The 23,026-nt window shown below is 44.8% G+C and overlaps 2 protein-coding genes across 3 annotated transcripts; one reads left to right on the plus strand and one right to left on the minus strand.

Moving 5' to 3' along the window:
* Window positions 1–614: 614 nt before the first annotated feature.
* Window positions 615–13,296, plus strand: xylb (xylulokinase homolog (H. influenzae)). 2 transcript variants are annotated; one of them, XM_085363175.1, is made up of 19 exons: window positions 615–729; window positions 3,744–3,826; window positions 3,981–4,050; window positions 4,200–4,280; window positions 5,032–5,118; window positions 5,205–5,333; window positions 5,407–5,472; window positions 5,554–5,626; window positions 5,707–5,825; window positions 6,945–7,026; window positions 7,644–7,684; window positions 7,836–7,951; window positions 8,151–8,266; window positions 8,381–8,454; window positions 8,545–8,641; window positions 8,847–8,905; window positions 9,046–9,133; window positions 9,862–9,956; window positions 11,111–13,296. In XM_085363175.1, the coding sequence occupies exons 1-19, from the start codon at window positions 673–675 to the stop codon at window positions 11,177–11,179; spliced, it is 1,602 nt and encodes a 533-aa protein (XP_085219301.1). In that variant the 5' UTR covers window positions 615–672; the 3' UTR covers window positions 11,180–13,296. The 2 variants fall into 2 exon arrangements, with proteins under 2 accessions (XP_085219301.1, XP_085219300.1); XM_085363174.1 differs by having other exon boundaries at window positions 8,381–8,641.
* On the minus strand, window positions 12,289–17,207 carry LOC146626049 (uncharacterized). Its single transcript, XM_085362230.1, has 6 exons — window positions 17,183–17,207; window positions 17,009–17,069; window positions 16,435–16,507; window positions 14,010–14,121; window positions 12,964–13,111; window positions 12,289–12,733 (listed from the first exon to the last, which is right to left on the minus strand). The coding sequence occupies exons 1-6, from the start codon at window positions 17,205–17,207 to the stop codon at window positions 12,289–12,291; spliced, it is 864 nt and encodes a 287-aa protein (XP_085218356.1).
* Between the last annotated feature and the right edge of the window lie 5,819 nt (window positions 17,208–23,026).

The raw sequence follows: 23,026 nt of genomic DNA on the forward strand, positions 1-23,026 counted from the left end.
CTGTAGTAACACAACTGATCTGAAATCACACAAAAACATAAAATCCTAGTAGTACTTATATTTTACTGTAAAAAACACAAACATGTTTACTGAATGATTTTAATAACTATATTCATACAAATATAGATGTTAAGTTTTGAAAATGATGATTTTCCCAAACTAAACGTGACGATTCAGAAAAAAACACTGGGTCTGCTCTTTTATCATGACTGGTTTTAGTGGCCGATCAGTAACATTTACAAACTGGTGTGTAGTTTAAAGTCTGAACTTTCAACAGGAGTTAAAACACAGACTCAGCGTGGCTGCAGCTCGTTGCTGTGTCAGATTAAATCCGTCATGTGACCTGGAGGCGTGTCCATGGACCTCAGATAACGCTCACCTTTATTCCATTTCCACACTGTCCCTGTGTGAAGTCCGCCCATAGTGCTGATTCAACATGTGCTCTGGCACCATCGTAGGCCTCGTTGCTACTGACAACAACAAATAAACCCTGTCCACTCTATTGGCTGAGCCATGTTGAACCATGTCGGTCTGTGACGTGAACTAAAGGGTTTGGGTGAACTGTCCCTTTAAAAGCACGAACACGGAGTCTGCGCTGAGGAGGAGGAGGAGCCTGTGGGCTGTGTCACTAAGCGTTGGACCCCTCCTCCTCCTGTGTGGTTTCTCGCGCTCATGGCCTCCGCTCCGCGCGCTCCTCTCTACCTGGGCCTTGACTTGAGCACGCAGCAGGTAACAGCACCTCACCTGTCCCTCCTTCACCTGCGCGGAGTCTGCTGTGACATGCTGTCCACGTGCACGTAGCAGTAAAATAACGGACTTTAGTGCGCAGGCGCAGAACGTGGAGACGGCGGAAGGTTTGATTTGTTGTCTCAGCTGGACTACGGAGTCCAGCTGATCGGATAGGTTTTGACCCGCGTGCACTCGCAGATTGAAACAGGTCGATGACGTCAGAAGCTGTCACAGAGCTGCTGACGTCCGGTGTTCCAGATCTACTGGCGTTTAGATCAACTGGCGTTTAGATCAACTGGCGTTGGTCGAACAGATGTGTGTCAGTCTTGCGTTTCAGGAGCTGCTACCGACAAACCAGCAAAAAAAACGCCAAATGTGTCACCTGTGACACGTGTGAGGTTGTCTCAAACACACTCCGTCAGTCGTGATGCTGGTGAACAACAAAATGTTTAAAAATGTGGCGAGTTTACCTGGTGATATCCTCATGCGCGACGCGATCGCGAAAACAGCAAACAATTAACACCACGCCGTTGTTGTTCACAGGACAGCAAGAGTAAACGATCGGGAGACTCTTGTCGTCGTTATCGTTCCCCTCGCACGGTTTATTTCTCCGAATTCAGCGTTTTTGCTTCACAACTACAGCGAGCTGTTTACTTTGTGCACTAACATGGACTCGAGTCAACCAGCGCCACCTCTGGCCAAGTGCCACAGCCTACAGCCAGATCAACCTGTGACACACATCTGCACCACGTTTGAATTCGTGTCATGCACATTTGTACCTTTCAATTGTGTCTGTTTGTGCGTCATGCAAATAAACCTTTGAAAAGAATGAAATGATATCATATATTCCTTATTGGCCTACATTTGTACAAAATGCCAAATTATATACACAAAGTCATAGACATCACCACTCCAATTGGTCATCATGATTTTAATATTCTCTTTTTCCATAACAATGAAATACACCTTGGACAAATATGACACATCAATATTTCATTAGTGTTGTAACATCACATGTCGCTAGCATAGTCTGTCTGTGTCTTTTCCCTGAAAATGAATATTTCCAGCCAATATAGGCAATTCATCAACATGGCTGGAGTTATATACAGTCTGTATAAGTGTGGTTAATCTAATGAACATTTGTAAGGAGACGGCAGTTACTGTGAATTCACAGCAGTTACACAGTGATTAGTAATAAACAGCCAGTGAGAGTGAGTGGATATGACTGTTCCCACCACTAACACATGACCATAGCCTACTACTAGATTAACTTGTGACACATCTGCACCTGCTGCTATGATCACATTGAGTAGAGGCTGAGTGGCTGCACTTACCCCTGGTACATCCAAATCTGCCCACAAACATGTTGAAAGATGCAATGGCAGCAATGTGGATTGTCAACACTAAAAACAATAAGTAAGCAAAGACAACAGGGATCACTTGTTTCTGTTTATTTAGCACCCACAACATTTGTAGTCGCCTTCTGCACAAGGGAAGTCCACACACACTGTGTGGTACCACTTTCCACAGAAGGTGCAATCTGCAAGATTGAATGAGGTTGTCAGAGTCATTGTCTGGCTGTTTATTACTAATCACTGTGTAACTGCTGTACATTCACAGTAACTGCCATCTCCTTACAAATGTTTATTAGATTGACCACACTTATGCAGACTGTATATCACAACCAACTCTAACATGTTTGTTTGCAGAGGGCAGACACAGGCAGACTACGCTAACGACATGTGATGTTACAACACTGGTGAAATATTAGTGTGTTCACGACATTTTTCGTATGGGCAAAAGTGTTGATATCAGGATGGTGATTCTTATGTGTATGTCATTTGGCATTTTGTACAAATGTAGGCTGATAATAAATATATGATATCATTTCATTCATTTCAAAGGTTTGTTTGCATGACGCACAAACAGACACAATTGAAAGGTACAAATGTGCATGACACGAATTCAAACGTGCTGCAGATGTGTGTCACAGGTTGATCTGGCTGTAGGCTGTGGCACTTGGCCAGAGGTGGCGCTGGTTGACTCGAGTCCATGTTAGTGCACAAAGTAAACTGCTCGCTGTAGTTGTGAAGCAAAAACGCTGAATTCGGAGAAATAAACCGTGCGAGGGGAACGATGACGACGACAAGAGTCTCCCGATCGTTTACTCTTTGTGTCCTGTGAACAACATCGGCGTGGTGTTACTTGTTTGCTGTTTTCGCGATCGCGTCGCGCATGAGGATATCACCAGGTGAACTCGCCACATTTTTAAACATTTTGTTGTTCAACAGCATCAAGACTGACGGAGTGTGTTTGAGACAACCTCACAAGTGTCACAGGTGACACATTTGGCGTTTTTTTGCTGGTTTGTCGGTAGCAGCTCCTGAAACGCAAGACTGCCACACATCTGTTCGACCAACTGGAACACCGGTACGTTTCCAATAATCAGTAAGAGGAAATGAAGCTGATCAGTGAATCTGAGCTCATAAAGCCTAAGATGCTATTTCAGGTGTTTAAGCTGCCGTCAGTGACGTGGCCGATAACCTGTCAGCGTCTCTGTGAACAGGATGACGTCATTTTCCTTCATTTATCCCTGAAAAGTCTGAGTGACAGTAAAAATGTCAGTTTTCACACGGATGTGTCCGAGACAGCAGCAGGAAGTACAACAATTATCAGATCCTAGTTGTATAAAGACAGCGAGCACCTCCAGCTGCACCATCCTCTTCTTCACTTCATTCATCGCTTATATAAATCATTCTTTTTCTTTACAACCACTAAAACTTTCATCAGCTCAACTTCATGAAACAATGAAACAGGAACAGTCCCTTCAAAGTAAAAGTCCTGCGGAGCTTCAACGGTTCAGATGAAGGTTCGTCCGTGGTTTCCTGAAACAGTCTGAAACATTTCCTCCTAACATGTGACATCAGCGCCCCTTCCACTGCACTTTAAACCCAGGTTTCCTGTCCAATCAGCAGCTCTGTCTTTACTCTGCTCCTCTTCATGTCTTCCTGAAGCTGAAGGCGGTGGTCATCGATGGAGAGCTGCGTGTGGTTCATCAGAGCGGCGTGCAGTTTGACGCCGAGCTGCCCGAATTCAGGTATAGATCATATAAACCTGACAGCATCAGCTGGAAGGCTTCATGAGTCACACTCACACCTGTCAGGGTGACTGGCAGGCTTTTATTGTGAAAGGATTCCAGCCACTGTCTTATTTTGAAAGTCTGACCGTTCAGGTGTATTTGTTGCTCTCAGGACTCAGGGAGGAGTTCATATCCACACTGACAGACTCACTGTCACCTCACCTGTGCTCATGTGGGTCAAGGTGAGACACACACACAGTAACACACACACACAGTAACACACACACACAGTAACACACACAGCTGTTAAACTATTAACTCACGCTGAGGTTCATCAGCTGACTGCTGACCTGTGTTTGTGTCTCTGTGATTGGCTATTCCCCACCTCCAGGCTCTGGACCTGCTATTGGACAAGATGAAGAGGGCGGGGCTTGACTTCTCCCGTGTCAGAGCGCTGTCAGGCAGCGGTCAGGTGATGGTTAAAGTTAGACTTTGGCATAAATGTCCAATAATTTGTGAAGCATGAACAGGACGGGTGCTGCAGTATGAGCAGAAATATGTGGACACCTGGACAGGTGTGACTCTGTGCTTATTAATGTGCTGCCTCCACTCGTGCTGAGGGAAACAGGAAGTTCAGACAGTTTGTGCTGTCAGCTGATCCACAGTACAAAGTTCTCCTGGTGCAGTATGAACTTACTCAAATGTTGATGTTCTCAGGTGCAAATTTAAAGTGAACAGCTTGTTTAACACAGGAGAACCAGGAGTGTCCGCATACTTTTGATCACAGCGCAGATGTCATATTAAACCTTCTGTTTTTATGAACTCAGTCTTGTTTCTGTTTTTAGCAGCAAACACTAAAAACAAATTTCCACTAAAATCTGGAGAAGAATGAGTGGAGTGTGGTGGGAAGTTTCCTGAGACAGAGTCAGTTTCCTCACGAAGTGCTTCAGTGTACATGACAGCATCGTGTCACACTAACTGCACGACTTCCCATCAGCACGTGTGACTCGGAGTAAATCCTGAAGCACTTTTGTGCTCGCTAAACATTTACCTGCTGAAATCAAAGCTGCTGAGTGATGTGCAGCTCAGAGGGAGCTGCACACTGGGTGTCCACATACTTCTGATCATATAGCACACTGCCATCACCTGGCAGGAGGCGGGAACCAGCCTGTAAAATTTGAAGAAAAGTGAATGGAGTCTGGTTGACTTGTGTTGTCTCTCAGCAACATGGCAGCGTGTTCTGGAGGAGAGGAGCGTCTGAGACTCTGAAACATCTGGACCCGGACCAGGACCTGCACCAGCTGCTGCAGGTGTGTGTGTGTGTGTGTGTGTGTGTGTGTGTGTGTGTGTGTGTGTGTGGTTAAATGCAGACTCAGGTGTGCTGCTGCGTCCTCAGGACAGCTTCTCAGTGTCGGACAGTCCGGTGTGGATGGACTCGAGCAGCACTCAGCAGTGTGAGGACCTGCAGGCGGCAGCAGGAGGCGCTCTGAGGCTGGCGGAGATCACCGGATCCAGAGCCTACGAGGTCCAGCTGTGCCACATCTGTGTGTGTGTGTGTGTGTTAAAGAGCTTTAAAGGACGCGTCCGTGTGTTTGCAGCGTTTCACAGGAAACCAGATCGCCAAGCTGCGTCAGACCCGAGCGGAGGAGTTCCAGGACACCGAGGTGAGAGCGTCACTGCACCTGCACAGTCCCACCTCCAGCTGTTTCCTCACACCTGATGAACGTGTGTGTTTTTGGTTTCAGAGGATCTCATTGGTCAGCAGCTTTGCCGCCTCTCTCTTCCTCGGTGGTTACGCTGCCATCGACTACAGCGACGGTACGGTTTCTGTGGCTCGTCGCTCTCTGAGGGTCTCGCACCCATCAGCTAATCAATGAACCCACTGATCGATTGTTCAGGCTCAGGGATGAATCTGCTGGACATCAGGACCAGAAACTGGTCTGAGATCTGCCTGCAGGCCACCGCTCCTCACCTGGACCAGCTGCTGGGAGCTCCACTGCCCTCCACATCTGTGCTGGTAAGCAGGGGAGCCTCCAGAATATTTTCATGGGGTGGCCACACGGGGGCCACTAAAAGTATTCAGGTGTCACAGCAAAAACAGAATTTACAGTTTTATTATAAATATGATAAAATAGGTTATTTGAGAAATATGTCAAAAAAGAGAAACAGAGAAGAATTATATGTGTAGTTAATTTCCAGCTATATCACTGAATATGGATACACATGAAAACCACAGAGCCAAGTCCACCATCTTTATATTTTACATGCTGTAGTGGCGCTTTGGGAGCATTTCAAGTAATAATATGTCTGCATTAAGTTCATAGGAACTACATAAATTCCAAAAATTGCAATAAATTACAAAAAAATTGAAAATCATTTTTGGTTTTTTTAAACATATATTTCTAGTTGCAGAAATTTCAGAGGCTTATCCCTCAAAACTGTAAATACAAGAAAGTTGCACAAAAGTTTCCAGCCACAGGAAATTTATTTTGAGTGTCTTCAAAGTTTTATTTTTGAAATACACCAACTTTTATAAACTGCAGGAAAAATGAAAATGAATATTATAATGCAAATTTCTGAAGAAACCAGCAGTGCATTTTGAGTTCTGCATCCCAGAAACTATTCAGAAAGGCAGGAACTCAAACATTAATTTAAAAACACCAGCATGTCTTTGTAAACGCCCTAAAGGAAAAAAATACATTTTACGCGAAAACGACATCAGTTCCGGTTTCGGGAAGTGTTACGAACAGCTGATCGGATCGGCAAAGCCTGTTTCTGGAATATTATGTTTTTGTTGCTGCAAGTGCTTTTTACGCAACTTTTTGCAAAGCTATAAGTGGAAGGAAACCATGACCGAGGACAAGCTGAATGCAGAAGATGTAAGTACAACTCCTCCATATTGTTTATTTGATTTTATTTTCACTTGCTAAATAGGGGAGAAAGAAAGAGGGAAAGAAAAACAGCGGGGGAGAGGGACGGTGATAAAGGGCAAAAAACAAAAACCAACAAAATAAGCAGACAAAAAATCCATCTATCAATCACCTGGATCAAAGGGATAACAAGTTAATGTTTCCACTGATTGTGAGCTTTTTTGTGCTCATGATGGTCCGTGACATTCTGGTCTGCCTGTCTGCAGGGCCCCGTCTCCTCCTACTTTGTGCATCGGTACGGTTTCTCTGAGAGCTGCAGTGTGGTGGCGTTCACTGGAGACAACCCAGGTACATGTGAGATTATTGATGGTTAATCATTAGATTTGTTCCCCAACATCATGAAGTGTGACTGTTTAAACACAAACATCAGGCCTGTTTGAAAGAATCCTGCAAAGCTTGATCTCAGTGAGGTCATATGAGATGAACTTTATTTATCCTGAATGAGACAACAAACACAAGCTTCAACAAAACAGCTGAAATATGTTATAGAATAAATATGAAGTTAAACTAACAACCAGCATTTAATGAGATCATGTAAACATGTTACTTGTGCTGATGTGAACCTGTAGTCACACAGGTCCACATCAGCACTGCATGACAACCACAATAATGTGAAAATTAACTAAACATGTGGGTTATGATTCACCATGAAATTAAAGAGAAATCTAAAGCATGTAAAACAAATAAGCATAAATAAAAGTTCTACTAATATGTGAAATTAAATAAAATATTAAATTAATAACAAAATAGAATAAAATAACATCATTAAACACAAAATTAATAAAGTGATATAAAAATAATGAATTGAAAACAATAAATAAATAAAAATAAAAAATGCTAAAACAGACGTGATTCAAATAAACTGAACGTGAAAAACGTTTGAATCAAACCTGTTTCTGTTTCAGCGTCGCTGGCAGGAATGAGGCTGCAGCCCGGAGACGTCGCCGTGAGTCTGACTCTGGCACACTTCCTGTCATCACGTCGGGTTACTGTGGCTGTTAATGTGTGTGTGTGTGTGTGTGTGTGTGTGTGTGTGTGTGCGTGTGTGTGTGTGTGGGTGTGTGTGTGTGTGTGTGTGGGTGTGTGTGTGTGTCCAGGTGAGTCTGGGGACCAGTGACACGGTGTTCCTGTGGCTGCAGCAGCCTCGTCCGGCTCTGGAGGGTCACGTCTTCTGTAACCCGGTGGAACAGCAGGAGTACATGGCTCTGCTGTGGTACACACACACACACACACACACACACACACACACAGACAAACACACACAAACAAACAGGTGAGCTGTCAGGTGAGGGTTCAATGATGTCAAGAAAGTCAGAGGGAACCAGACTCCTCGATGCGTCCGCCATGTTGGTTAGGAAAGGGGGTGGAGCCAGAGACAGGCTGCAGTGTTTCAGGTGTTTTGTCATCAGCAGCTTCAAGAACGGGTCTCTGACGAGGGAGCGCGTCAGGAACGAGTGTGCTGGAGCATCATGGGAACTTTTCTCAGCAGCTTTGAGGGACACGCCGCTCGGAAACCATGGAAACATCGGTGAGGTTCATTTCACCTCATCATTTCCTGTCCTTGCTTCAGTTCCTTTCTTTTTCCTTACCTTCCTTCCTTCCTTGCCTCCTCTGTCTGATTCCTTGTGATGTGTGTTTTCAGGCTTTTATTTTGAAACTATGGAGATCATGCCTCCTGTGATTGGTGTTCATCGCTTTGACTCTGCTGACTGTGAGGTCTGTGCACCAACATTTATCATGTTTCCATCTATTAAGACCCAGACTGTGACACACCTGTCCCACCTGTTTCACGTATCCCACCTGCAGGTGTCCTCGCTGAGTCCTCAGGTGGAGGTTCGGGCTGTGGTGGAGGGTCAGTTCCTGTCCAGGCGGCTTCATGCTGAGAGACTGGGATACTCCATCAGTAAGACCTCCTCAGACCTCACACGCTTCCATTTGTTGTTTGATTTTACTGTGTGAGGAAACTCGTGGATCAGTCTTTACACTGGTTCTGATTCTGAGCCAGAGCGCTGTAACTGTGACTGAGGTGACGGTAAAGCCGTCGTCCTCCTTAGATAAACCTTGAATGTCCTTTAAGTCTCAGCTGGGAGGACATTTTGTGTTTTCAGTTCCAGGAACCAGAGTTCTGGCGACGGGAGGAGCGTCATCGAATAAAGAGATCCTGCAGGTCTGTCTGAGGCTTTATTAGCACCCACATGCATAGACTGTATGTAAAAGATGGACATAGCCATAATGATGTCATCAAAGCAGCAGCATTTTTGTGAGTTTCAGAGGGAGAAGAGTCACTTCCTGTGGTCTTCTCCATAGGTGCTGTCTGACGTGTTCAACGCTCCGGTCTACACCATCGACCTGTCCGACTCCACTTGTTTGGGTTCAGCCTACAGAGCTCTGCACGGTCAGTGTGCTCACAGCTTTTATTTTGAAAAACCCGCACTAGACTGCCTCATCTCTGAGCTCTGAGAGAGTTTCAGTTTGAAGAGAGAAGAGAAGGAGAGGACATAAAAGGAAAGGAAAGAAGGAGAGGAAGCAGACTGTTAGCAGCTGTTAGCAGGCTGAATGTGGTCTAGTTGGCAGTTACTTGCAGTCTGTTAATAACTGACGTGAGAACTTTATGTGACTGGATAAAGCAGATGTTGACAAAGCGAATCAGAAAATGTTAATTCACAATACTATGGTATCATGAGATGTCTGTGGAGTCTCAGCTCAGCTGCATATATGCAGACTGTATACTTGGTCTCAGCCCGATGACCTGCAGTACTCTGGTGGCAGCCCTGATGGAGATGGCTGTGGTAGACACTTTGCTCATTGGTCTGTGGAAATGGAAACAGGGTTCTATATTTTTTGATTTCCTTTCACATGAATAAAAATATTTGGACCAAGTTCTTAAACTCAGGCAATTTCTTTACTTTGTCAGACCGCTCTGATGAAACATTACACTCAGGTCCATGAAAAAGGGAGAAACTATGTCTACAAACAGAAAAACATGGTGACATGACTGATTCACAGCCTGCAGTGAGACCGTCTGACATCAGAACAGGAAAAAGGCAGATCAGTGAATTCTGCTTCAGGTGTTTGTGAAATATGGCTGTAAGAAGCTTCTGATTGGTCGATGTCTGGTTTCAGGCCTGGTGGCAGAATCCGGAGCGTCCTTCATTGATGTGGTGAAGAAAGCACCAGAACCAAGACTGGTCGCCACCCCGCATCTGAAGGCGAAGGAGGTGAGGCGGCCACTGTATGATGATGCGCTGCTGGCCTCTGAAGCTGAACCGTGCAGCAGGAGCTTCATGAAACGTGCCCTCATAACCACAGAAACACGTTCTGCTCTCCAGCAGAGACCAACACCAGTGTTTCTGGGGAGACATTAAGGTGACGGACCAGCTGCACATGTTACACACTAACAGTGAACAGCTAATCGTAAACACATACCTGCTGGATTTTATGAGTCATGTGATTCAAACACGCGTTACCTGCATGGTGATGAATCCTCCGCTTCTTTTAAACATGTCTCAGTCCTTCACATGTTTTACTTCCTGTCACTGCTGCAGCTGGTCCGTCACCTTAATGAAACCCCCGTGTTGGTCTCTGTGAGCTTCTGCAGCATTTTTCTGTTTGCTGCTATTTTCTTCAGCTGCAGTGTGTTTGAGCTCTCAGTGCCGCTGTATGAATCAGGTCTAAAGCAACCTGTAGGACGCTGGAGCAGATGAGTCCAAAGAACACACTGAACAAACTCAAAGTCTTACCAAGGACATTCGTCTTATTTCTAATCAAAATAATCTCATCACACTAAAAATAAGACACAATCAGCCACTGAGTAGCTGATTGGCAGACTTTTTCACTTATTCCAAGCAAAAAAATTTGTATTAAGTGAAAAAAATCTGCCAGTGGAACAAGTGAAAATGATGTAGTGAAAATGATGTAGTTTCAAGATGCCCTTTCTAAAAACATGTTTTCTAAATCTTACTGAAATGTTACTCAGTAGCTGATTGTGTCTCATTTTAAATGTGATGAGATTATTTTGACTAGAAATAAGACAAATACACTTGGTTCAAGATCACAAGGTTGGTACAAGATTTTGAGTTTTTGCAGTGCAGGCTCTTGTCCCGTTCAGAGTTCCTCCACTTTCCTGTAAGTCAGTTTCCATCAAACAAACCTGTGAACACTCATTAAACTCACTCGCTGACTCACCCGGACTCATCACACCTGACACAGCCTCCCACAAGTGTTTCCAAGATGGCCTCTAAGCGCTGAGATTAAGGTGCAGACATGCAGCGTGTTTGAAAAGTGTCTGTGATGTCTCAGATATAGCCCCGCCCTCTCTGTCAGGTCAGGAAGCAGAGGTGAGCTCAGGATTTCTTCCTCTGTTTTGTTTCAGATGTACGACGAGCTGCTGAAGCGCTACGTGCAATTGGAGGAGAGAGTTGTGCAGAAGAGCCACAGCTGAGCCTCAAACCGCCATCAGTGAAATCCCGCGACCGCCATTTTCTACTGAAGCCAGCTTTGAGTTTGACTTTTACACCAGTTTACCTGAAAAAAGATCAGAGTCATCACAGGAACCCTCAGCCACCTGAAGATGGGCTGCTCGCTTCGACTTCAGCCTGATTGGATCAACGACATCATCATCATGTCAAAGCCTGATTGGAGGATAGCATTAACACAGCATCGTGTGATTTTATATGGGCGAGCAGATTTGCTCAGTCCACCAGTAGTGAAACAGAAAAGAAGCTAAAATGATGAAACAGCCTGCGAGCCGTGACTGTGTCGCATTTTAAGCTCCAAAAATCTGAGATGAGAGCGATCGGCTGAAGAACGTCCACGTTAGTGCCAGCTGGGTCCTGCAGAGCAAAGTTTAACATCCCAAAGTTTTTCAGAGTCTTCTTTTCACTCGTGACAGGCCTGACATGTCTGTGACGTTTCTGACTGAAGCCCCTCCCACTGCTTCATCACCTGGATCCAGGTAGCGTTCGTTATTCACGTGTAATTTTTAGTGTACAGTCTGAAATAAAGTGAACGAGTTCGTGAACATGTTTGGTTTCTCTTGCTGGAAAAAATAAAAATTTGATCAAAAATATTAAAAATGTACATAATAAAATACAAATCAATTCAAAATAAAGTAAACAATGTATGAAATTATATTATAGACTAAATAAAATTTAAAAGAGTACGTGATACAAAAGAAAATTATGATTAGAAGTAAAAACTATTTAGTGAAATTAAGAAAAAATCAAAGATCTATTTTTAAGCGTTTATTGTAATTATAAATAATAATAATAATAACAGAGCTGAAGGTCTGCTGACAGATTCAAATGATGCTGTTGAACCTTCATGTACGACCGAGCCGCTAACATGAAGAACTCTTTATAACCAGCGAGACGTCACAGGTGATGATGATGATGATGAGAGCTCCTCTGTGAAGCTCAGGGAAGGATGGACCATCAAACTTTTGCTCTTTAAAAACTCAGTTCATGTATTAATCGGTTCAGGTATCGATCGATCGCGTATTGATCCCTTTGAGGCTCCACGTGGACGACCTGCTGCTGAACCCGGTCCTCCTCAGAAGCTCGAGTACATCCCCAGCCTCTTGGCGGCCTCAGAGATCCTCGGCATCTTCCTGCTGGGGAACGGGTAGTAGACCTGGGAGTGTGAGGATGCCCCCCCCACGCTCTGCTGCCTGGTAAACCTGAGCGTCCTGGAGCTCCTCCCCTCCGGGACGCTGTTACTGGTCTCCTTCTGTGTAGACCGGTTCTCCTGCTGGTCCTGTTGCAGGCTGTTGGTGATAGGGGTGGAGCTTTCCGTCAAGCCCAGAGAGTAGTCCGGAAACGCCAGGTCCCCCCTGGAGCCCCTGAAGGATGGAGGGTCTGGATCTTCCTCTTCTCGTGTGGCGCTTAAGGAGCAGCAGGGAGGCGTTTCTGAGGAGCTGCTCGGAGGAGCCGAGAGTCTCCTGTATCTGGACTCGTGCTGCGAGCCGCCGACCTCCGAGGAGGACGAGCCGGAGCGTCTGCAGAGGAAAACAACAGCACGGGAAGAGATTTGTACAAACTGAAGCTTCACCATCATCAGAGAGAGCAAACTGTGAGGACAGCTGTGAGGAGGCGTGATAACACTGAACCTCCTCCCATGTTCCTCCAGAGCGTGCAGGCGGGTTCCTCCCAGCAGGGATGAAGACCTCTCAGGCGGACATGATGAAGACCTCCTGCTGTGCTGGAGCTCTGACAGAGAGGAACTCACCTGCTGGATGTCTCTGGGCAGGAGCGCCGGTGCAGGTCCAGGTGGACGTGCCAGGGGTCGGGGTCAAAGATCACGGGTGGTGGCCATGGTAACGTCAGACCCTGAGGGGCGGGGACGATGGCGACTGCCTCGGACAGCTCCTCCGAGACTAAAGCCGGAAATCAGAACATGAGAAATCCTGACCTGCCCACAGCCAACACGAGCGTCCAATCATCAGAGAGAGACCAGGACCCAAAGGATCAGCTGACAGGAAGTAATAATCTGAAAGAGGATGAATGGTTTCTAATCTGTGACGCTCAGATGTGAATATTTGTCTGTGAAACATGTTTGACTCTGAACACTCAGTTATTAAAGATTCTTCCTTTCAAATTATTGATCACTGATCAGTGTTTCTGTTTGTGCTGCTTTAATAAGAAACACCTGAACTCATGAAAGGTGGCGCACAGCAGATTTCAGCTCTCAGGTGATTTCATCCAGGTGAGCAGCAGGTAAAGTTCAGAGACACGGCGCCCTCTGCAGTCTGACTGCAGTAAAGCAAAGGCTCAACCGGCTCCAAACTGCAGCTCCTGCACTCGACTTGTGGCCCCACTGACTCACCTGAGACTCACCTGTTAGAAACAGAAACTGAATATGATGAAAATAAAAACACAGCCATCAGATCCTGTGAGTTCACTTTAGAAAGAAGAAAAACCTCCAACAGTCACATCAGCCAGAGCAACAACAGGAAGTTTTACCTTCAAAATAAAAGCTAATATTTTACAACAGCAGAAGAAGCAAATTTGTGTTTCTCACATCAGGAAAATGGTGTTAACAGAGTACTTTTACTTTATAGTACTTTTACTTTGTAGTACTGCTACTTTTACTGAAATAAGTGATTAAAACACGTTCACAAAGGATCCAGCACAGTCTCTGCAAGTCTGACATGCTTTTATTGTGAAGGAACAAGTCTCATTTCTATCAGTTAACCTGACAGATGGATTTTTACCGAGTTTAAAGATTTTGTCCAAAGTCAAACAGGAAGTGGATCAGATGGCGTTTCCTCTCACCTGTCCTGAACAGCAGCACCTGAGTGTGCCTCCTCCTCTCTCTGGAGCTCCGATACTCTTCTCTGAGCACAGACACGTCCATCTTCCGCCTCCTCTTCCTTCTTCCTGATCCCTGCAGCAGGAGAGGACACACAGTGACCTTTGACCCAGGCACACCCAGCCTGAAACCTGAAACCTCACTTCTTTTATTTACATTTGACCTGATAAAAGTCTCTTAATGTGAAAAGCAGAATCTGACCTGATTACCAGATCAGATTTAATAATAGAAACATGAATAGAAATCATTTTCTATATAATCTGATAGATAAAGCTGTCATATAAGATAAGATAAGATAGAACTTTATTAATCCCTCGGGTGGGTTCCTCTGGGAAATTCGAATATGGTGTCATTCAGTGTAAATGAAGCTGTTATGAATCATAGTGGGAATGAATGAATGTGTGATGTGTTCAGGGTCCCTGTTATAAATTAATATAAATGAGTAATGGAGAATAAATCAGCTGCTGCTGTCATGACTTTGAGTTTTAGCGTCCAGCAGCTCCTCGCTGGGACTCACGCAGCAGCCAGAGCAGCAGGACATCCTGTTGGCAGCAGCAGCAGCAGCACACCTGCTCAGGTGTTTTATTCCCCGTCAGTGCAGCCGCTTACATCATGATGCGTTTAAAGGCCGTCTGGAAACTCCGACACATCCAAACCTGCTGCTGGAATCCTTCAAATGAGGTTAAAGCTGCAGAGAAGTCGAGTGAGAAGAGAAAGACGTGTTAGTGCTGTGATACTGTCACACACACACACACACACACACACACACACACACACACACAGTCGTATCAGCCTGTTTGATCTTTTGAAGTGAGGCAGGATGACATCACAGACTGTGAGGCTGTGGGTCACATGATCACCACAGTCACATGTTTGAAAGCTCTAAGTGAACATTGTTTGGTTTGGTTGTCCTCCAGAGGAGGCAGCTGATGTCCTCCAAACAGAAAAGAACCCCTCCCACTAAAAACATCTCCGTGGATTCATTCCCCACATACTCCATGTTAACACGTCCAACATGTCCAAATAAACATGTTCACAGCCCCTCTGCAGCCAGCTTCCTCCATCATGTTTCATTTGGTTTGTGGTGATGAAGAGAAGACACATCGTTCTTGTTTCTCTCTGACTCTCCACATTCAGATCAGTGATCATCACAGATTTGTGTGTGACTTGGAGGTGATGCATGGTGTGCGGCTCATATGTGTCTGAAACTAATGAGTGATGGTTCCCCTGAGATATGCATGTCTGATGATTGTTGGATGGAGCGAGCAGAGAGTGAACTACCATCCTGGATTTGATGTTATCCAGGGAAAATCGTCATGGTAACTTCTTATAATATTATGAAGATCAGGTTATAGCTTCTCACCTCCAGACTGGAGATCAATAAGTATGACGTCACCGCCTACTGACCAGTCAAGTGTCAGCATTAGTGGAAGATCCCTCTGTGTGGACAGTAGGAGGTCTACTACTAGTACTCTGATCAACTCGCCACAGTTTTCAGGGTTTTAGCTCCTTCCAGCCTGATGGTTCCCAAAAAGGTTCATTTCTCAGGGCTTCATGTGCACACACGCCCTGCTGGTGAAAGACTGGCAGTACAGACAGATGATTTTATCTGTTTGAATGGAATAGAATAGAATAGAATAGAATAGAATGCCTTGTAGAAACAAACTGTTCTTGAGTCTGTCAGTGTTTGTGCTGAAGAGAGGATGCGCTCTTCTATAGTATGTTATCTATAAATGTACGCGTCCACTGGTTAATTACATAATCATATGGCGGCAGGGACCTCACAGCACACTCACAGCCTATTATATAATTGTTCTGTACATTGTTATATATGTTGTATTTGTTTATTACTAAAAACATCAAGAAGTCAAAGCAAAAGGAGAACACAGCACGGTTTAAACCAGGGAGGTTTGTTCATCTAAATGATTTATTATTAAAACATCCCCACAAACACACAAAGCTCCACATCAGCCCGATATGAAACAGAAGCTCTGTAGAGCGGCCAATCACGATGAAGCACTTTACATTAAGCAGATTCAACTGCGCTTCATGTTTTTGGCCACCAGATGTCACCAAAGAGGCCTGTGCTGAAAAGCTTCTTCAATACAAGCCTCAGAAAGCTTCATTTGACCATCGCTGCCCAATCCTCAGCACACAACAAACACTTTACTTTGGATTAACAGAAAAGACATCAAAATATAACAAACATCAAATATCTGTAATGATGCTGCTGAAAGTGACCTGAATGGGGGAAGCGTCCTCTTCCTGACAGGCTCCTTCAGAATAAGAGTCAGTAAAACACAACCTGACTCTTTATCACCAAGACTTCCAACACTTCCTGGACAGGTGTCGTGCTGAGGCAGGTATCCCCGACAGAGTGTGTTTCACCTGCGTCGGGATCGCGGGTCCAGTTGGCTCCGCCTCCTTTCCAACCAACTCGACGTGGAAGTAGTGAGGTTTACTTTAGTGAGACGGTGAAAGACGAGTGTGGGTACATGAGCGTTCAGTTTGTGGGTCACAGAGAACATGAGACACGTTCTGTTCTCACGTGTTACAAACCAACGACGTTTTCCTGATGATTCTGTAACTTTACTGTATAAAGAGCTCACAGCTCCAAAGTTTCAGGAAGTGTTTGTGAGCTAAACATCAGGAATGACGGACGCTGTTTGTCCGGGATTTGGACAGCCCAGCGCGCGCTCCCGACAGGGGAAACCTCCCTTTGCACGACATTGGCGAGGCTTCAAACGTCTCAGTGTATCATGACGGCTAGAGGCTTCAGGAATCATAGTGCTTCAGGTGTGGAGGTTCTGCTCCAGATGTCCTCAAACTGACCTTTGACCTCTACCAGACGCCATCAGGGCCGCTCTGTACGAGACGTACACGCTCTCCCACGACTTCAGACGCACCGCGATCAAACGTGCTCGAGTGAACTGCTTCATCCTGCTCACTTCTTCTTCCTCACGTCCTCTCTCTCAGCTCCGCCCCGCCACCATCATGGAGGATCTTCAGGTTCCTCAGCTGCACTTAAAGGAGACCATTTCTGATCTCAGGTCAGATTTCAGACTCTGTCCCTTCTCAGATAGAGCAATAAAAACGAGTCAGACAGCTGAACTATTCCAAGCTGTCACATTTATACCGTTAGAGCTCTCGTACACGTTCATGTCTGCTTTATTTTCTGTCACATTTCACTTTGTCCACTTTGATCCTCACACCAGATTCAGGATGGCGCCAGTGTGTACGGCTTGCCGTCTGACTTTGCTTGTATTTGTGCTATTTATTTTATCTGACTTAAAAAATGTTAACTCTCTGCGTGTATATGATCGCCAAACGCTTCTGGCGATAAGATCTTCTTTTTTTAAAACTTTGTAATCATGGATACCAGGGAAGATTTTCTGGAGGAGGACAGACATTTGTTTAGAACTCTTAAAGATGTCGAAGAAGCTGCTTTAAGCAATTACTCTGGTGTTCCTCCACCTCCAAAGAAATGTCAGAAGGAGTCCGAACCACAAAAGAAGCATGTATTCTCGGACGACAACGGTGCCTTTTATATTATATAAAACAAATGTTTGTCCTCCTTCAGAAAATCTTACGTACGCGTTGCAACTTCTTATATGTCTTTTATTTTGGAAGTGCATGTGCACCTGCGGACCACTTATGTGCAGCCCTGTGTATAGATAGCAGGACACTGTAAAAGCAGAAAAATCAAAGTTTTTGCCAATATTATTGAGAATAGCTCCAACAACCCCAGGCTTTCCTGAATATTTCTCTTGATTCTCACATAAATAGCTTCACAGAAACTTGTGAAAGATTTTTGCAGTTTTTTATCAATAAGATAAAACATCTTCGATTTATGAACGCTCTGCCTTCCCATGACATGTTTGCAAAATTCACCTGCTCTACTGTTTGAGCCTGTGTGGTTTGATCAGGTGGAAGAACTTTGTATTGGCATAAAGACGTCATTTTGTCCAAATGAAGTTGTTCCAATACATTTCTTAAAAAGGATTTTTAAGGTTGTCAGTTGTGACATTTTAGTGATTTGTAATAGCAGTCTTAAATCAGGTGTTGTGTAGCCTGTTTTAAACATGCTGTTGTGCAGCCTGTGCTTAAAAAACCCAATCTTGATTTCTCTGTGGGTGTGGTCTCTGGCCCGCTGCAGAGGAGGGGCGGCGCGGAGACGGGGCTGAACAGGTGTTTGGGACGAGAGACTGACTCTGACTATTTTATGTTTCAGTGACAGTCGAGGAGAGAGAGTGACCACTGAGCGGGAGTGTCTGTGTCCCTGCATTAAACCACAGTGAACAGTCATAATAAAATAAGTGTGCTGTCACCCACGGTCTGTGTGCGTGTGTTGGGGTCCGACGTCACAGTGTTGCCGAAACCTGGGCCGCAATGTCGCATCCCCAGCCCAACCCGCCTGCTCCTCCGGCGCCGCAGCCACCTGCCCAACCGCTACAAATGCCGGGCCAGATGATGCAGGACACTGAAGGTCGTGAACCGGTGAAATTCCTTGAAGGCTGTCGACCGACTTTGCTGAGTTTTCAAACTAAACAGGGGAAGATCAAAATCGACAGAGCCCATCGGTCCATTGGATTATCAAGACCTAACCACCCTCATGCAATGATTATTAAGGTGCATAATCCGGTAGACAAGATGAGGATCCTCCCTGCAGCTAAAGATAATGGCCCCCTGACTTATGATGGTCAGATCACTCACATTCAACACGATTTGGCAACAGGAGTAAAAGAGATGCGGTGTGCGTTTAACGGAGTGTGCCAAAAACGTATCCCAAAAAATATGCACTTTTATATGCGCTATCCTGCTGCACTGAACGCTTTTCATGGAGGAAAAAATATTATTTCAGTAAACCTGAAGATGCTCTTGCCTTTTAAGACAATTTGAGTTAAATTGAAGTACACCGACAGCAATTCAGTGAATAAGATTAATATTATTACAGCACTTAAGTATTAGACATACTCTGCTGATGCTAAGGTGTATTGGAACTGAAAGATGTACATTTATTTCTATGTATTAACAGACCTCTCTGCATTGAATCATATCTGTTATTAACCTCTGTCTCTCTTCCACAGCATGTCTTTATCCTGTCTTCCTTCTCTCACCCCAACCAATCACAGCAGATGGCCCCGCCCCTCCCTGAGCCTGGTTCTGCCGGAGGTTTCTTCCTGTTAAAAGGGAGTTTTAACAGGAAGTGCTTCCTCATAGGGGGTCATATGATTGTTGGGTTTTTCTCTGTATGTATTATTGTGGGGTTTACCTTACAATATAAAGCAACTTGAGGCGACTGTTGTTGTGATTTATATAAATAAAATTGAATTGAATTGAAACCTTGCTGGGTGGATCTCTGGAGCTCCAAGAAAGTCCACAGCTGAGGGGAACTTGTTTTTTGCGGCCTGGGTCACAGCAAGGACGTCAGTGGAGTCCATGTTTAAACCTCTTTTGGGAGAACGGGGAAGCTGAGCTGTTACTGTCTGAAATAAATAGCATGAATATGATTTTTGTACAGAGCACAAAGCAGAAGGCCACGTTGCTTCAGTTCACGTCTTATTTGGTGTGTTTTCACTGAGGGTTCGGTGGCAGACACGTCTGAGCTCAGTCTGCTGTCAGAAACACTGCAGCACTCCAGGAATTCACTCTCACTCTTTCAGAAAGTCCCACAGGAGCCAAACAACAGCCATAAAGGCGCTTCCTGCTGGGACGCTCGGCCTCACACCACAAGCAACATGTTCACAAAAACACTGAGCACAGCTTTTATTGTGAAATATTAGGAGGAAGCTGAGTAAAATTCTCGTTGAGGTGGAGGTCACTGAGATTCAAAGCCGTTAAAGATTGACAGCCAAAAAAAAGAAGCAAAACTTATATGAAGAGCTTACAGAGCGCCGTCAGCCTCGGGGGGGGGGGACAGAGAGGCTGTAACTGCATCTGCTGGTGTCACTGTGACCTCACAGCAGTTTACATGAAACATGAAATGAATTACAACCTTTGTGATATTAATCCCTTTGACCAGCTCATGGTGCAGAGTGTAGACTGTGATAATGAAAATGATTTAAGGGCTCGTATATGACACGTCTATAAAAATATAAAGTCTGTACAAATGTGAAACTACAAAGTTAAAAGCAGCTGGAACGACAGCTGTTCAAAGCTGAACACGTACATCAGCCAGAAGACAGAGTGAGTCCTCCATCTCTCTGAAGGAGGCCATCGTGGTGAGCACAGATGCAGCACCAGTGTGGATGTGTCCACTCTCACAGTGTCTCTCTTTCAAGTTTGTCCTCACATTCTCAAAAGAAGAACATGTCTATGCAGATGCCCAGAGCCTAACAACACACCCGCTATAAAAACTTTTGTACCACCAGATTTTCATATACTTACATTTGAAAGTGTTCGCCTCCTGCATTAACTCCCGCTTCGATCACTATCATTATCAGAGAAATATCTCCTGTATGGCCCGCAATGAATCCTGGGATATGTTGGGCCACAAAGGACACACCTGAACCATCCTTCAAATTCAGGGAAATGAAGGACGCATTTGGAAGACTTCAAATTTGAACAGTCTTCGTCGCGTCCATGTGATATAAATTCCTACAAATGTGGCATTCGAAGCATCCTCTCCCTGAATTTGGAAACACCCAATGTGATGCTAGAGAGCAGGAAGAACGAGTCTCAACAAGAGACACACACACTTGATTTCCTGTAACTGCAGAGGGGAGGAGCCACCCGAGCAGGTGAGAACAGGAAGAGAAACAGCTGAGCCTCCTTCAGAGCAGCAGGAGGACGGTGGAGCTGAGGCAGGTGAGTGTTAACACCATGTTGTTGTAGTTTTGCTGTCAGAGTCTCTGAGTGTGTTTGTGTGACTGTAGAGGGAAGAAGAAGAGTCACAGTGAGCTCTGTAGCTGTGATTGGCTCAATAATCACCTTCAATGGACTGAACACAGAGAACGAGCCGAGGAACCTGACAAACCTGTTTGTGTGTGTGTGTGTGAGTGTGTTCCTGTTTAGACATCTTTATGAGGACAAAGAGTTGGTATGCTACTATACAGGGAGTGCAGAATTATTAGGCAAGTTGTATTTTTGAGGAATAATGTTATTATTGAACAACAACCATGTTCTCAATGAACCCAAAAAACTCATTAATATCAAAGCTGAATGTTTGTGGAAGTAGTTTTTAGTTTGTTTTTAGTTTTAGCTATTTTAGGGGGATATCTGTGTGTGCAGGTGACTATTACTGTGCATAATTATTAGGCAACTTAACAAAAAACAAATATATACCCATTTCAATGATTTATTTTTACCAGTGACACCAATATAACATCTCCACATTCACAAATATACATTTCTGACATTCAAAAACAAAACAAAAACAAATCAGCGACCAATATAGCCACCTTTCTTTGCAAGGACACTCAAAAGCCTGCCATCCATGGATTCTGTCAGTGTTTTGATCTGTTCACCATCAACATTGCGTGCAGCAGCAACCACAGCCTCCCAGACACTGTTCAGAGAGGTGTACTGTTTTCCCTCCTTGTAAATCTCACATTTGATGATGGACCACAGGTTCTCAATGGGGTTCAGATCAGGTGAACAAGGAGGCCATGTCATTAGTTTTTCTTCTTTTATACCCTTTCTTGCAGCCACGCTGTGGAGTACTTGGACGCGTGTGATGGAGCATTGTCCTGCATGAAAATCATGTTTTTCTTGAAGGATGCAGACTTCTTCCTGTACCACTGCTTGAAGAAGGTGTCTTCCAGAAACTGGCAGTAGGACTGGGAGTTGAGCTTGACTCCATCCTCAACCCGAAAAGGCCCCACAAGCTCATCTTTGATGATACCAGCCCAAACCAGTACTCCACCTCCACCTTGCTGGCGTCTGAGTGGGACTGGAGCTCTCTGCCCTTTACCAATCCAGCCATGGGCCCATCCATCTGGCCCATCAAGACTCCCTCTCATTTCATCAGTCCATAAAACCTTAGAAAAACCAGTCTTGAGATATTTCTTGGCCCAGTCTTGACGTTTCAGCTTGTGTGTCTTGTTCAGTGGTGGTCGTCTTTCAGCCTTTCTTACCTTGGCCATGTCTCTGAGTATTGCACACCTTGTGCTTTTGGGCACTCCAGTGATGTTGCAGCTCTGAAATATGGCCAAACTGGTGGCAAGTGGCATCTTGGCAGCTGCACGCTTGACTTTTCTCAGTTCATGGGCAGTTATTTTGCGCCTTGGTTTTTCCACACGCTTCTTGCGACCCTGTTGACTATTTTGAATGAAACGCTTGATTGTTCGATGATCACGCTTCAGAAGCTTTGCAATTTTGAGACTGCTGCATCCCTCTGCAAGATATCTCACTATTTTTGACTTTTCTGAGCCTGTCAAGTCCTTCTTTTGACCCATTTTGCCAAAGGAAAGGACGTTGCCTAATAATTATGCACACCTGATATAGGGTGTTGATGTCATTAGACCACACCCCTTCTCATTACAGAGATGCACATCACCTAATATGCTTAATTGGTAGTAGGCTTTCGAGCCTATACAGCTTGGAGTAAGACAACATGCATGAAGAGGATGATGTGGACAAAATACTCATTTGCCTAATAATTCTGCACTCCCTGTACTTGTGGGGACCAATAGAGTCCCACAAAATGCCCGTCCCCACGAGTTTGAAGATATTTTTGAGGCTTTTTGGTGTCCTCATTAAAATCTGAAAACAAGTGTCTGTGTGTGTGTCTATGTGTGTGTGTCATAAAGAGAGTCGAGTTCACGGTCACACACTTTCTATCTCAGAGGCTGTATCCCAATTCTACGGAGCCCTTTTGATGACATGGTCCAAAAAATAAATCAATTGTGGCCACAAAATACTACTTCATGGGCACGAAATGCTAATTTGTGGACACGAAACACTTGACCAATAACCGTGATCCTTCCCAGGCCCTTGCAGTTGGGTGACAATAAAATCTATTCCGGCGTCCAGGTCCTGT

This window comes from Diplotaxodon limnothrissa, linkage group LG9 (genome assembly GCF_057381915.1).
Source record: "Diplotaxodon limnothrissa isolate DT_005_m linkage group LG9, D_limnothrissa_male_GT1.1, whole genome shotgun sequence".
NCBI lineage: Eukaryota > Metazoa > Chordata > Actinopteri > Cichliformes > Cichlidae > Diplotaxodon > Diplotaxodon limnothrissa.